Source organism: Henckelia pumila, chromosome 3 (assembly GCF_033568475.1).
Source record: "Henckelia pumila isolate YLH828 chromosome 3, ASM3356847v2, whole genome shotgun sequence".
NCBI classification, from domain to species: domain Eukaryota; kingdom Viridiplantae; phylum Streptophyta; class Magnoliopsida; order Lamiales; family Gesneriaceae; genus Henckelia; species Henckelia pumila.
The window spans coordinates 178,804,817-178,818,034 of record NC_133122.1 but is presented as its reverse complement, the minus strand read 5'-3'; the positions used below and the strand labels follow the sequence as shown (position 1 = coordinate 178,818,034).

General features: G+C 35.2%; 2 protein-coding genes across 2 annotated transcripts; both read left to right on the top strand.

The window, feature by feature from the left end:
• Nucleotides 1–1,547: 1,547 nt before the first annotated feature.
• Nucleotides 1,548–7,466, top strand: LOC140886477 (nucleobase-ascorbate transporter 1). Its single transcript, XM_073293063.1, has 14 exons — nt 1,548–1,745; nt 2,983–3,080; nt 3,313–3,489; nt 3,620–3,720; nt 3,809–3,884; nt 4,420–4,479; nt 4,565–4,752; nt 4,837–4,933; nt 5,598–5,684; nt 5,816–5,874; nt 5,975–6,066; nt 6,324–6,401; nt 6,486–6,643; nt 7,018–7,466. Exons 1-14 carry the CDS (start codon nt 1,670–1,672, stop codon nt 7,228–7,230), a joined length of 1,560 nt encoding a protein of 519 aa, XP_073149164.1. The 5' UTR covers nt 1,548–1,669; the 3' UTR covers nt 7,231–7,466.
• A 1,497-nt stretch (nt 7,467–8,963) lies between these two features.
• Nucleotides 8,964–12,528, top strand: LOC140886942 (uncharacterized). The gene is made up of 2 exons (XM_073293885.1): nt 8,964–10,806; nt 12,120–12,528. Exon 1 carries the CDS (start codon nt 9,050–9,052, stop codon nt 10,772–10,774), a length of 1,725 nt encoding a protein of 574 aa, XP_073149986.1. The 5' UTR covers nt 8,964–9,049; the 3' UTR covers nt 10,775–10,806; nt 12,120–12,528.
• Nucleotides 12,529–13,218: the final 690 nt, after the last annotated feature.

The window sequence follows — 13,218 nt, the reverse complement described above, 5'->3', positions numbered from 1 at the left end:
AAGCCTAATCAATTAAATTTTAGGGGATTTCTGTCCAATTATATGAATAAATTGACAAAAAAACTAGCAAATAAATTTTTAAAAATAGATGTATTCAACGTTAAATTTGAAAAATGAAGGTCTTATTAACTTATTAATTCAATTTAAGGGACTTTATGTTTATTTTACAAATGATGGAGGGGCTAGATGAAAATTTTATTTTTTTAACCCAGGGCTACAAAACAAAAATAAATAAAGCCCATACTATTTATTTTTATTTTTATTTTTATTTTCAAATTGAGGTGGGCTGGAGCCCACCCTAGCCCAAGGGTGACTCCGCCCCTGCCTTTGTCGGATCACTATGCAAAATGATGGGTTACGGGCTAACTTATCTAAGTGCATCTAACAAAATGAAAATATGTCTAAGTCCATACCGTTTTACGGGTTAGTCTATGCTACACCTGAAATGTTTTTCCCCTATTTTAATACCATTAGATCACGTGTAACCCTTATATTTTTATGGAAATTGACATGTATGTTGATGATCCAATGTCTGTAATTTGACCACAATATAAAGGAAGAAGTACTCCAAATATAACATAAAATAATCCTCATCTCACCAAATACTCCAAATTGCAGATTAACTCACCCATCAACATATTTTCACAACTCTGTTCGAAATGACCACGGTCCTTGATGGTCCTTCTTTGAAAAGTCAAGCAAAAGCCATATTCTAAAAATAGCCTATGCATGTAATATTGCAACGCAAGAATCCTATGAATTAGTGCTATCTATATTGGTTTAATTTATGTATGGAATGAAAATGTTTAAATTTTTTCATTACCCCAAGATACCGATTACTATACAGTACTTACAAACGAGGATTTTTAAATTATTATCATTATTATAATAAATTTTTTTTTTTGAAATCTCAGGAAAAAGCAAGGATATATGGTATTATTTATTATGACAAATGTATTGAAAGCATATAATAAAAAAAAGGCTAAATATTGTGTCAGATTTGGGCATTAATGGTGATTTATGAGCGCCAGATAAGATTTATTCCAACTCCTCACATACTAAGGTTTTCAACAAATTAATGGCATTTACTGTGGCATAAGATTTCCTGAATTCGCTCGGTAAAATGGTAAATAATTCAAGAAAATGGTGGCCAAAAAAGAATCGAAAAACAGTAACTAATCTGGCACAAATTCAAAAACTCGAGCTTATCGTTCGCATGAGAACAGGAGGCGGTCAACAAAAAGTGCGAGTACTGTGTGCGTGTTTTTTTTTTTTTTTTTTTTATTTTAATATATTTTTCACTTCGTGAAATTAAATAATAAACAGATGGGCACGCAGGAAGAAATTATTCCTTAAATTCAATCTTTTCAAAACGAATGTTTATATATATTTAAATTTACAAAGATTATTTTAATAAAGCAAATATTTGCTTGTTCTTGAAAAATTATTTATATGAAAAACTTTAATATATTATATATATACATATATATTCTTTCACTTGCACTTTTTCAACTTTTTTATCTGTTGCTGTTGCTTCTGCTTTAATTTGTTCTTGTTTCTTGCCTCTGCCTTCTTCGTATTCTGCCTCTCAGAGACTAAAAGAACCAACTTTTATTCTTTGATTCTTCAGTGGGAGGAAAAAAAGAAAAGAGAGAAAGAGTTATTATCGATGGGTGACATTACACACCTTCCCATGGAACAGCTTCAAGACCTTGAATACTGCATTGATTCTAATCCTCCATGGCGTATGTGGCATCATTTCTTTTTCACACATCACCAAAAACTTTCGAAATATATTCCTTTGCTCCTCTTTTGGAGTCTGAATATTTGTGGGTTTTGGCTACAAAAGCTGTTTCTTTTGAAATATAATCTAGAATGGTGTTCAGTGGTGTATGAACAGTGAGTGGGAAAAGAGATGATAAATGCTGAAGGTTTTAGCTTTTTTCGGGGATTGATTATTTTAGTTTCTGGTCGCGTGGTTGTTTCTCTGTGAGCTTTGGCTTCTTTAGCTTTGTGGGTTTATGGTATTTTTTTTTTATAATTATTTTTTAAAAATTTACGACTTCTGTTTCTGATGTTGTTGCTGGTTTTGGGAGTGATGGAAATGAAAATGTGGATTTTTTTACGAAACTTTCTTATGGTAACTGTTTACGAGGAATCACCTGGCATTTGTGTGCAAATGTGTGACTTTAGGGTGTTTTGGATATGCGTTTTCTTTACTACAATTAGGAAAAATCTACTTCATTCTGCTTAAACTGGATCATGCTAAAAAGTTCTGGCTCATTATCTTTTCACATGGAAAAATGAGAGGTCTTGAATGGGAAAAAGGACTTTGGGACGTGGCAATCTAGAATGTGGAGAACTGTTTTTGTGGATTGAACAGAGTAATGAAAGGAAGTTGCTAGAGATGATGATGATCTATGAACGCCAAGATTTATTTTAAACTTTTGGTCATCTTTGAAATATTCTCAAATCATCAAGCAAAGCTGGAGATTGTGGGTGTTTTGAAGCATTGGAGTGACTCATTGAAGGAAAGACAACATTGGCTCTTTTTTTTTAAAAAAAAAATTTATTTATTTATGTAACTACAGTTATTTCAAGTTGTATTATTTGTTTTCTTGTGTAGCGAAATTAAAGTGCTAAAGAGTTAAAAACACGGTCTTTCAAATTTTTGCCAATTGTTTGGTGACAAATATTGGTGAAACATAAGTATATGGATGATCAAACAACTTTTAGAGTCCTTTAGCTGGCTGGGATTGAGTTCATGGAAGACAAAAAACTTTGAAACTCAAAACTTGGCTTTTGAGGCCTTCCTGGAAATGACGAGTGATGAAATTTTGAGAATTATTTCCCTGCAATTGTTGAATGCAATATTCTGATACAGGATTCTTCTCTTTTAGTCTTAGTTCAGAATAAGATTATGGTGGTTGACTTTGTGTTGCCTTGGTATTCTTATGCAAGTTATTGAATTATCGTCTGCAGCTGAAACCATCTTGTTAGCATTTCAGAATTACATATTAGTACTTGGCACAAGTGTGATGATCCCAACGTTGCTTGTCCCATGGATGGGTGGATCTGATGTAAGTTGTTCATTTATGCTTTTTAAAATTTCCGCCAAATTCAAAACGATAGATACTGAATATCTTTCAAGAATTTATACATGTAACTATTTTCAGCTACTGAATATCTTTCAAGAATTTATACATGTAACTATTTTCACAATTCAGTTAAAATCCCATGCCTCATGGATTGATTTGTCCACTAATTTGACTAGTCATTTCGTAAACGAGTGATGTGTTGCTGATCAAACAGGGCGACAAAGCACGTGTCATACAAACATTGCTTTTTGTAGCTGGCATAAACACACTTCTTCAAACGCTCTTTGGAACGAGGTTACCTGCCGTTGTTGGAGGGTCATTCGCATATGTCATTCCTATAGCATATATTATTAACGACTCATCATTGCAAAAGATTAGTGAGCCTAATGCTGTAAGTACTGAGTACCATTTGCTTTGTGTTTTGATAATCCCGATTCCCTGTTTTTCAAATTCTAAATGTCTGTGTTTATATTGTCCATGGCGCGATGCAATATCATTTATGTCACTTGAATGTTTTGCAGAGATTTATTCAAACAATGAGAGCTATCCAAGGAGCTCTAATAGTTGCTGCGAGCATACAAATAATTCTTGGCTACAGCCAAGTATGGGGACTCTTTTCACGGTACAATGTTTGTAGCCAAGTGTCAGAAAGACAAAATAAACAACTTCCACTTAAATGTAAAATGGTATTTATTTTTCATATTTAACAGATTTTTCAGTCCTCTTGGAATGGCACCTGTTGTTGGATTGGTTGGTTTGGGATTATTTCAACGGGGCTTTCCTGAGGTAACTTATTGCAGTTGATATTTATATTCCATCTTTACGGATTCTATAGATTATATTTTCTATGTCTATGTTTTATAAATGCCAGTATGAACTTCCAAATTTCGTTCGTCCCATAATTGCCTGCACCACACAATAATTCGAAACAAAAAAATGGACTCTAGATTTGTGGCTTGCTTCGTAAGCTTGGTTTGCAGCATACTTAAGCATGTATGAGCTGCAAATCTTTTAAAAAGTAGAGCGCTTACTCACCTGTTGGGATATAAATATCTGAAATGTGAATGCTAAGATTTGAACCATCATTTTCTTTAAAAGTTTTTAATGCTTTAACAAAATTAGAGATACTAACTTCTTGTATCTTTACTTTTCAATAATATCTTTTGACAAACAAAATGTCCATGATGTGTAGATTGCATCTGCATTTTACAAATCTATCATAGAAGGGTTATTACCCCTTTAATTGCCATTCATAATTGCTCAATGCAACAAGATCCCCTGTATCTTATTGTTGTTTGATCCCATGTTTTCTAATTTACAGCTAGGTAATTGTATAGAAATTGGCCTACCAGCCCTTTTCTTGGTTATTGGATTGTCACAAGTGAGTAAATCTTGAACATCTGAAGCACTGCTCGATTATGCCTTCTTTTCCTGACAATACTGCAACTAACAGTTTTCAATGACAGTATCTGAAACAAGTTAAACCACTAAGGGACTTCCCCATCTTTGAACGATTTCCAATATTGGTTTGTGTCGCTGTTATTTGGGTGTACTCCCTCATACTAACTGCAAGTGGAGCTTACCGTAACAGACCAAATGTTACTCAGCACAGTTGCCGTACAGACAGAGCCAACCTTATATCCACAGCTCCATGGTTGTATAAACACAAGTAAACATTCTGTTAAATTCCCTGGCTAAGTCTCTGAGGAATCTAACAGTATATTTTCCATTGTCCAAGGTTCAAGTTCCCTTATCCTCTTCAGTGGGGGCCTCCAACTTTTGCAGCTGGTCATGCCTTCGCCATGATGTCTGCTGTTCTTGTCTCAATGGTTGAGGTATTGATTGGAGATTTTCTTCTCTGTGGAAGTTTGAGTAGCTTGGGTTAAAAAATACCTTGAAATTTCAATACAAGCTCGATGTGGAGAGTGCTCGCATAAAATATTCATTTTAACATACATCTCTTTAATTTGATTGATGCCAACTAAACACAGGTTAAACCAGGAAGCGATCTTTAATTTTACTGTGTTGCTCTCCAATGCAATTGATCATCAAACTACCAATGGTTTTTCTGCTACCAACATTTTTTGACCGGTAGTTGGAAAGCAGTAAATGGAAATTATGCCCTCCTTTTTAAAAAAACTAAGACAAGATAATTTATCACGTGTGGGAACATTATGTATTATTATAAAAAAGGAACTATCCATTTAAGCTTGTTGAAACTAATCGTCAGTAATATACTAATATCTTCAAAAATATTATGAAAATTTACGAGTAATTGGAAAGCTTATGCTTTTCGTCACATATGCAATAGATGTTCAGATTCTGATTTCACGTCAGGGGGTAATATAAGATTACCAACTGTGGGTGATAACAATCAATCAACCTCTTTTCAAGAACGATATATAGTGGTCTTTTTAACAACTATAGGTGCTACAGTCTACACCATAATTTTCATTCTAACAAGGTGTGTATACATTATGACTTTAACTTTATCTGCAGTCCACTGGAGCATACAAGGCAGCATCTCGTCTGGCAATTGCCACCCCACCTCCTGCCTACGTGCTCAGCCGTGGTATTGGTTGGCAGGTTTGCCAACCTTTACTCAACTTTAATTTCACTTCCCCAAGGACCCCGCATTAAATTTTTCTTGGCTAATGAGGATCTGATATCTGCATTAGAGATTTTGATAGTGTTCATGATGATTGATATAAATACAGGGAATAGGCGTTTTGCTCGATGGTCTTTTTGGAACGTGCAGTGGTTCAACTGTATCTGTGTAAGAGTCTGAAACCGAAATGTCTTTTATTTAGTTCGTTATGGTTTTATATTCTTCTTGAATATTTTAATGTGAAAAAGGCCCTGGAAACATTTGACAGTGAAAATGTGGGGCTTCTGGGACTAACTCGAGTTGGAAGCCGTAGAGTTGTACAGATTTCATCTGCCTTCATGATATTCTTTTCCATCTTTGGTCAGTATCAGTATTCTTCCTTCATTAGATTTGGAATATAGAAAGTGCTAATTTATCCAGTGATTATTGATGGGAAATATGTGAAGACCGGCAAAGTATACTATCCAAGATAGAATTTTCTTTTTGTCACTTGTTAAAAAGTGTAAGGACCGTTGAAGCAGCGTGTATCGTGCTATAAATATTTCACTTTTTTTTTCCTTGGAAATGAGTCACCCCATGGTTTTAGTTCTTAAAAAATTAATTTGTGCTGGGTGCAGGGAAATTTGGTGCTGTTTTTGCTTCTATACCATTCCCAATATTCGCTGCATTCTACTGTGTTTTATTCGGTCTCGTGGGTATGATACCATCATTCATAACACCTTTCTTTCTCTCGAGTTTGTTTACTTCCGAGGTTTTATACTTGCATGATTTGCTTGCAGGTTCTGTTGGCTTATCATTTCTCCAATTCACTAACATGAATTCTATGAGGAACCTCTTGATCACCGGTCTCTCACTGTTCCTTGGGATCTCTGTTCCTCAATTTTTTGATAACTATTGGCATCCTCCACACGGACTAGTTCACACAAATGCTGGATGGGTAAGATTCCACATCACACTTTGGAAGTTGTTTGTATTTAAAATGTAAATTATGTTTGCTGTTGTTTAGGACCTAAGATGAGATCCCTTACTCATCCCTTACTGTTTCAATATTATTATGATGATTTTGCTCATCCTCACTACAACCGTTGGTCGCATCAATTGTCATTGTTATCCTATGCGATTCCATGTGTGGCACATGGTCGCGAACATTGAATCTGTTGTGGTGTATAATTTAAAACATAGAGTTGCAGAATACTAATAGCTGTTGCCTCTTGATACCTGGCAAGGAATATATCCCACATACTCTTGTTCCATGATCAAACAAGTCTTCCTTCTACATCTAACTCCACGTGTTTGTTCATGTTTTTGCAGTTTAACGCGTTCTTGAATGCCATATTCACATCTCCTGCAACTGTGGGATTAATCGTCGCTGTATTCCTCGACAACACAATAGAAGTAGAGAAGTCGAAAAAAGATCGAGGGATGCCTTGGTGGGTAAAGTTCAGGACGTTTAGGGGCGACAACCGGAACGAAGAGTTCTATACATTGCCATTTAACCTCAACAGATTCTTTCCTCCAACATAACCAAGTGTGTTGTGTTGTTTCTCAAGGAAGATTTAGGCTTCTCTCTGAAAACTCTTATGCATTCGACATGATTAGCTAGCTAGATCACATTTCTTGGGGTTAAAATTTCCATTTTGGATTCACAGACTTAGTGCAGGGGTAGTCTTGTTTCTTGAACATTATCCATTTTTTGGTTTTTTGAGGGCAAAATGGGTTTTAGATTATCTAAAAGTTACTTTTTGTAGGGTCCCCATCCTTCTAACCTCAATGAAATAAGATATTATTCTCCTTCTTTTGGTTTGGTTCACTCCTTTCATTATTAATGTTATTATTAATCAGAATCGTTCTTAAACCTTTGTTTTGACCAAAAAAAACTCTATTTTTTGTTTGATCATAAAAAATGAATATTTAGTATGCTCTAAATATTATATAAAATTGAGAACGAGCAATCTTTTATTTTATAGTTGAATTTCGAATCTGAAATCACGTCTCAAATTTTAGCCTAGGATATATACATATTTTGTAGATTGACCACGAATCTTTTATTTTCTAATTTGCCCTTATGTTCTTCTAAATAGTTGCATGGAAACGTACACGTTAAGACATATTTTAGGCATTGATATTTTGACATTAAAATATTGTGTACACATTATTTTATGTAAAATCAAACACAAAAGAAATATTATAGTTGCATGAATTAATACGTGTTAAATAAAAAAAATAAATATATGTCTGACTTGGCCAACTCATAACCCGTTTAGCCATGTGCTCTACTTCGGCCCCACGATCTACCCATTTTGGATTTAATAAATAGTTGTTAACGATAATTATTCATCGCATATGTCTAGTGAAGATTATTATAAGTTATGATTTGACGTGTAATAATTTTATATATACAATATGATTTGATAACCATTTAAAACTCAATTGATATATATCAAGTATAAGATCGAAATTAAAACTATACGTATTTTCAAAACACATTAACCCTTTTGTCGAGTTGAAATAAAAATTAAACACACTTTGAATATTTGAATTGAATTCAGAAGCCTCAATCAAACACACGAGGCCTGCTTAGATGATGAGTTATGAGTATGACAAATAAATAGGGATATAATCGAGTCGAGTCGAACTCTTGAATGTTTGAGATTAATTTATTTAAAATCGAGTCAAGTTTGAATATATCAATAGCTCATAAGCTTATTCGAGTTTTTATTGAGCCTGAACGAGCTTTTAATAAATATGAATATTTATTAAATTTATTTAACTACATTTTATATTTTAAAAAAATATAATATTATTATTAAAATTTATAATTTTATTCTAATAATAGATTTTTATAAATTTTTCACGAGTAAAAATGTAAAAATCTAGTATCAAAACTATTATTTTTTCATCTAAGAGTTGACTTACGAATTTAATAACAAATTTGTTCACAAGATAATTAATCAAATATCATAAAGTTCGAGTTTGATTCATTTATTTTAACGAACTTTTATCGAATTAATCTTAGAAAAACTTACGAGTGATTTGATTCATTTATTATTACGTCCATGTAAATAATAAATGGAAAATTAATGTTGCAAATAAAAATTAATCTTGGTATAAGTCGAAAGTCAAAGTCAATAATAGAATAAATTAGGTTTTCGGTAGAAAAAAAAGAGAGTAAAAAAGTAAGCGTAGCTGTGTCACACTCACACACACAAAAACAAAATCCAGTACTGTGTGTTCCCATTTTACTCATTCTCTTCTTTTTAAGAACGCAACGCAACACAACACAACACGCCAATATAGAACACATTAAATTATTACTATTATTATTAAATAAGAGTCAAGAATCATGTATCCCGCCACCGTCCCGCCACCGCCACCGCCATCGCCATCGCCACCGTCTCCGCCCGAGGCTCTCGACCAGGTGACGAAGCTCCTGGGCGTTCTGCTCCCGGCCACTCTTTCCGTCACTTGCTTTGCCTCCAAGTGGCAGGTTCTTCGGTCGAGACTCGCCACGCTTAAATCCCTTCTCTCGGAAGTCTCCGACTCCCCTCACTGGTCGGAGAATCCTTTGCTTCTTCCGATTATTCCGGCCTTGCTTTCCACCCTCGGCCGCGTGCAGACACTCTGCGAACAGTGCTGTGACGCGTCTTTCAGCCGCGGGAAGCTTTTGATGCAATCCGATCTTGACATGGCCGCTGGATGGCTTTCCAAGCAAATCAACGACCTCGACCTCCTGCTCCGATCTGGGGTTCTCCACCAGTCTACCGCCATTGTTCTCTCTCGGCCCAATGCTGGTTCTTCCAAGGAAGAACTCACTTTTTTTATTAAAGACCTCTTCACTAGAATTCAGATCGGTGGGCTGGAGTTCAAGCGGAAGGCTTTGGATTCATTGATTCAGCTCCTTTCCGAGGAAGAAAAGTCCGCAGGGTTAGTTGCGAAGGAAGGGAATGTCGGCTGTTTGATCTCCTTGCTCGATCTGAATGCGCATGATTCCTTGCGGGAACCAGCGGTTGTGGCAGTGTCGTTGCTCATATCAGCTGGAGATTTGCCTAGGAAGTGCTTGTTTGAGGAGGGGGCGTTGGGCCCCTTGTTGAAAATAATCGAATGCAGCTCTATGTCCATGAAGGAAAAGGCTTCCATGGCTGTGGAATTCATTACTGCTGATCCTGACAATGCTTGGGCCATTTCTGCTTATGGGGGCGTCCCGATACTATTAGACTTGTGTAAATCTGGTTCCCTTATAGCTCAATCGCATGCCGTTGGTGCGATAAGGAATGTCTCGATTGTCGAAGATATTCGGAATTTGATGGTAGAAGAAAGGGCACTTCCTGTTTTGATGCAATTGCTTATCACTGGGAATCCATCGGCGCAAGCTAAAGCGGCCAGTTGCGTATCCATTCTTGCTTCTTCAGGTGAACATTTTTGTGATTTATTGTTGCAAGAAAAGGGTTTGCAAAAGTTGCTACATTTGTTTCATGAGTGTACAAATGCTGAAACGTTAGAGCATGTGTTACGAGCTATTTATTCATTATCTGCTACGGATGCGAGTTACCGCATTTTATCTGGTTCGACCATGTTTATTGTACAAATCGCGGAGCTTGTAAAGCATGGGAATGTAATGTTACAGCATATTTGTGCCTCCTTGCTTGCTAATTTATCGATTAGTGATGGTGATAAAAGGGCGATAGGTGGGTGTATGGCCTATTTGGTGAAGTTAATGGATTCCGTGAAGCCCGATGGGATGCAGGAGGTTGGGGCAAAAGCGTTAATGTCATTGTTGTCAGTGAAATACAATAAGAAAGAGTTCGTGAGGGATGAGAAAAGTATGACGAGGTTGGTGCAAATATTGGATCCTAAGGACCTGGTTGTTTCCAAGAAGTTTCCTGTAGCAGTGGTGGCGGCAATCATGGCTGGTGGTAGCCAAAGTTGTCGAAAGAGGCTTGTGGCGGCCGGTGCTTATTCCCATTTGCAGATATTGGCAGAAATGGATGTGGTCGGAGCAAAGAAGGCTTTGCAAAGAGTCTCCGGAAATAGGCTGACAAGTATATTTACAAGGACATGGAGGGGCTAGTTTGCATATCATCTAATCCTCTGCCAATGAAGGTATTGAAAATTAAACTTGACATTGAAACGATTGATTTGTTTGATCATTATTTTATTTGTCTCTCTTAATTGCTCGAGGTTACAAGGCACATTTTGATTGTTTTTTTCTGTCATGATTGCGGCAAGTTGATTAATACATTGAGATTTACATGTTATATGGTTTCTGACCTGAATAAGTTCTTTATCAGATTAATTTGGGAATGTTAACGAAAGATGCAATTTTTACTGTATAGATTCATATGTTTTTTTGTGTGTCTGAGATTAATTGTGCTGTAGATTCAACTTCAGGATGAAAATTTGTTTGTATCATGTTTATACTAATCTCCCTTCATTAACCATTTTATACTTATTTTCTATTTTTCTTACGTCGGTGACGGTCCTAAAAACATTTCAATTATTATCTTCAATTCCTGCTTTTTCATTTGACAAGAGCGACCGGGATGACTCAATCTTTGAGTCAACTAGAATTATGTGAAATATATGGACATTGTTAATAATTATCTTGCTTCTAAGTGCCGGGCGCAGATTCGCGGAAAGATGCTTATGAAATATTTTTCTTTGTGCCTTGACAGAAAGATATTATTTTTCTAGATTTATAACCACAAGATTACGCAAATCATCATTGATGCTATCCATATTTGTTTGTATCATGTTTATTATCGCGGAATTGGAACACGGACTTAATCGGCCAAAGCTCATGTTTTTTGCTACCGCAATCCATTTGCAACGGATCAACTTTACTTTGATGGACCTTAATATCCAACTTGTAGTGAAGACTCAACTGCAAATTATCATTTCATTTATCAGAAATACTATTGTGACACGGTCTCACGGGTTAATATTGTGAAACGGATCACTTATTTGGATCACCCATGAAAATATATTACTACTTGTTATTTTAAATATGAATAGAGTTGACTCGTGATCGTCACACAAGAGATTTACTCTTCATTTATATGGTATTAGCAAGCAGAGTAGATGGCTTTTATCAGCATTAAATAGATACTTTGACTTAGCAGATGCCACATGCTTATCACACATAATGGGTCAGGCTGAAGTGTGATATTTTTATGGATCCATGATCATAGGTTGTGGATACGTATATGTAGGGCTCAGAATTGACGCTACTTGATATTTTATCATACCCGCCCATTGTTATCATGTCTTCTTGGTAGGTATCATGTGTTCCCTTGCTACAAAACACTGGACCAAAACGAATTCACATCACATTTTTGTCATCACTCTATCTATGATTATCTTCCAACACGCATGTCGGTGTATTTTTCCTCTCTTTACTTTATATTTGGTCACAGGAACCTTCTTGATTTCTCTAACCGTCAACTAGGAGCCGGCTCAAGCTCGGTGAAAACACTCGGTATATCCCAGCCGTCGACTGATGGTAGCATACTGTAATATATGGTGAAACAAAGATGTTAAACCAATGTGGATCTTAAGTTATCCGATGAAGGCAAGGATGCAATTTTAGGGTGTATTCTTGTTTCACTTGTTTTGTTTAGTAGATCAGGATTTACTTTAATATGCCCGAGTGAAGAAGTTTGCCTTTTTTTCTTTTTCAAGTCTTTTCTCCTCTGTAATTGCTTTTCTTTGATTTTACCCAAAAATCGTATGTAACTTTTTTTGGCAATGTAAGTCGTGGCTGCTTGTTTTTGGTTTTTGCGGCCAGAACATATATAGAAAGTGGGAATGTTTCTTCTTGTGCATTATTTTCTGTTCTTTGTTTGGTGAAAAATCCGATTACCCTTGTCTTCTCAGTCGGCAGATAATCATTCGAGTGAAAAGAATTTTAATTAATTATAGCAGTTAAAATTAATATATATCATCATCATATTATAATAATATACACAAAAAATTTTGACGATCTCACGGATCAATTTTGTGATATTGATTTTTTATTTGAGTTATACATAAAAAAATATTATTTTTTATGTCAAAAAATTACTTTTTATTATATAAAAATCCATGAGATTATTTCACAAGAGATTTATTGGTATGATTAGTTTTATTTTTTCATAAACTAACTAATGGTATCTCTGTAAAATTATAAAAATGCTCTTTCTCCATTTAATTAAAAAAAATCATAATAATCTGTATTAATATTGCTAATGTTTACATGCATGTTCTTAGTATATGACGTATCTAATCCAATTATCATATATATAATTCTCAAATGAAATTATAACACGATTATTTTTTTGTTTTTTGAAACTCAGAACTCCATGAATTTATTGGTCATCAATAGGGAAGTTACTTGCCAAACAAGCATGTCGAAAGAACCTTTTGATCAAAATATGAGCGATTTTATTTGCTGATCTCTTGAGATATTCGATTTTGAGCGATCTCTGTTCTTGATCAGAGAGCAACAAGCTGAAATGGTGTGGCCAAATTCAATGA

Excerpts from the sequence above, each read along its gene's own strand:
- LOC140886477 (XM_073293063.1), top strand. The coding sequence starts at position 1,670 with ATGGGTGACATTACACACCTTCCCATGGAACAGCTTCAAGACCTTGAA. Across the intron at positions 4,934-5,597 it reads TTCTTGTCTCAATGGTTGAG|TCCACTGGAGCATACAAGGC; the intron begins GTATTGATTGGA and ends CTTTATCTGCAG. Across the intron at positions 6,067-6,323 it reads GATATTCTTTTCCATCTTTG|GGAAATTTGGTGCTGTTTTT; the intron begins GTCAGTATCAGT and ends TGCTGGGTGCAG.
- LOC140886942 (XM_073293885.1), top strand. The coding sequence starts at position 9,050 with ATGTATCCCGCCACCGTCCCGCCACCGCCACCGCCATCGCCATCGCCA.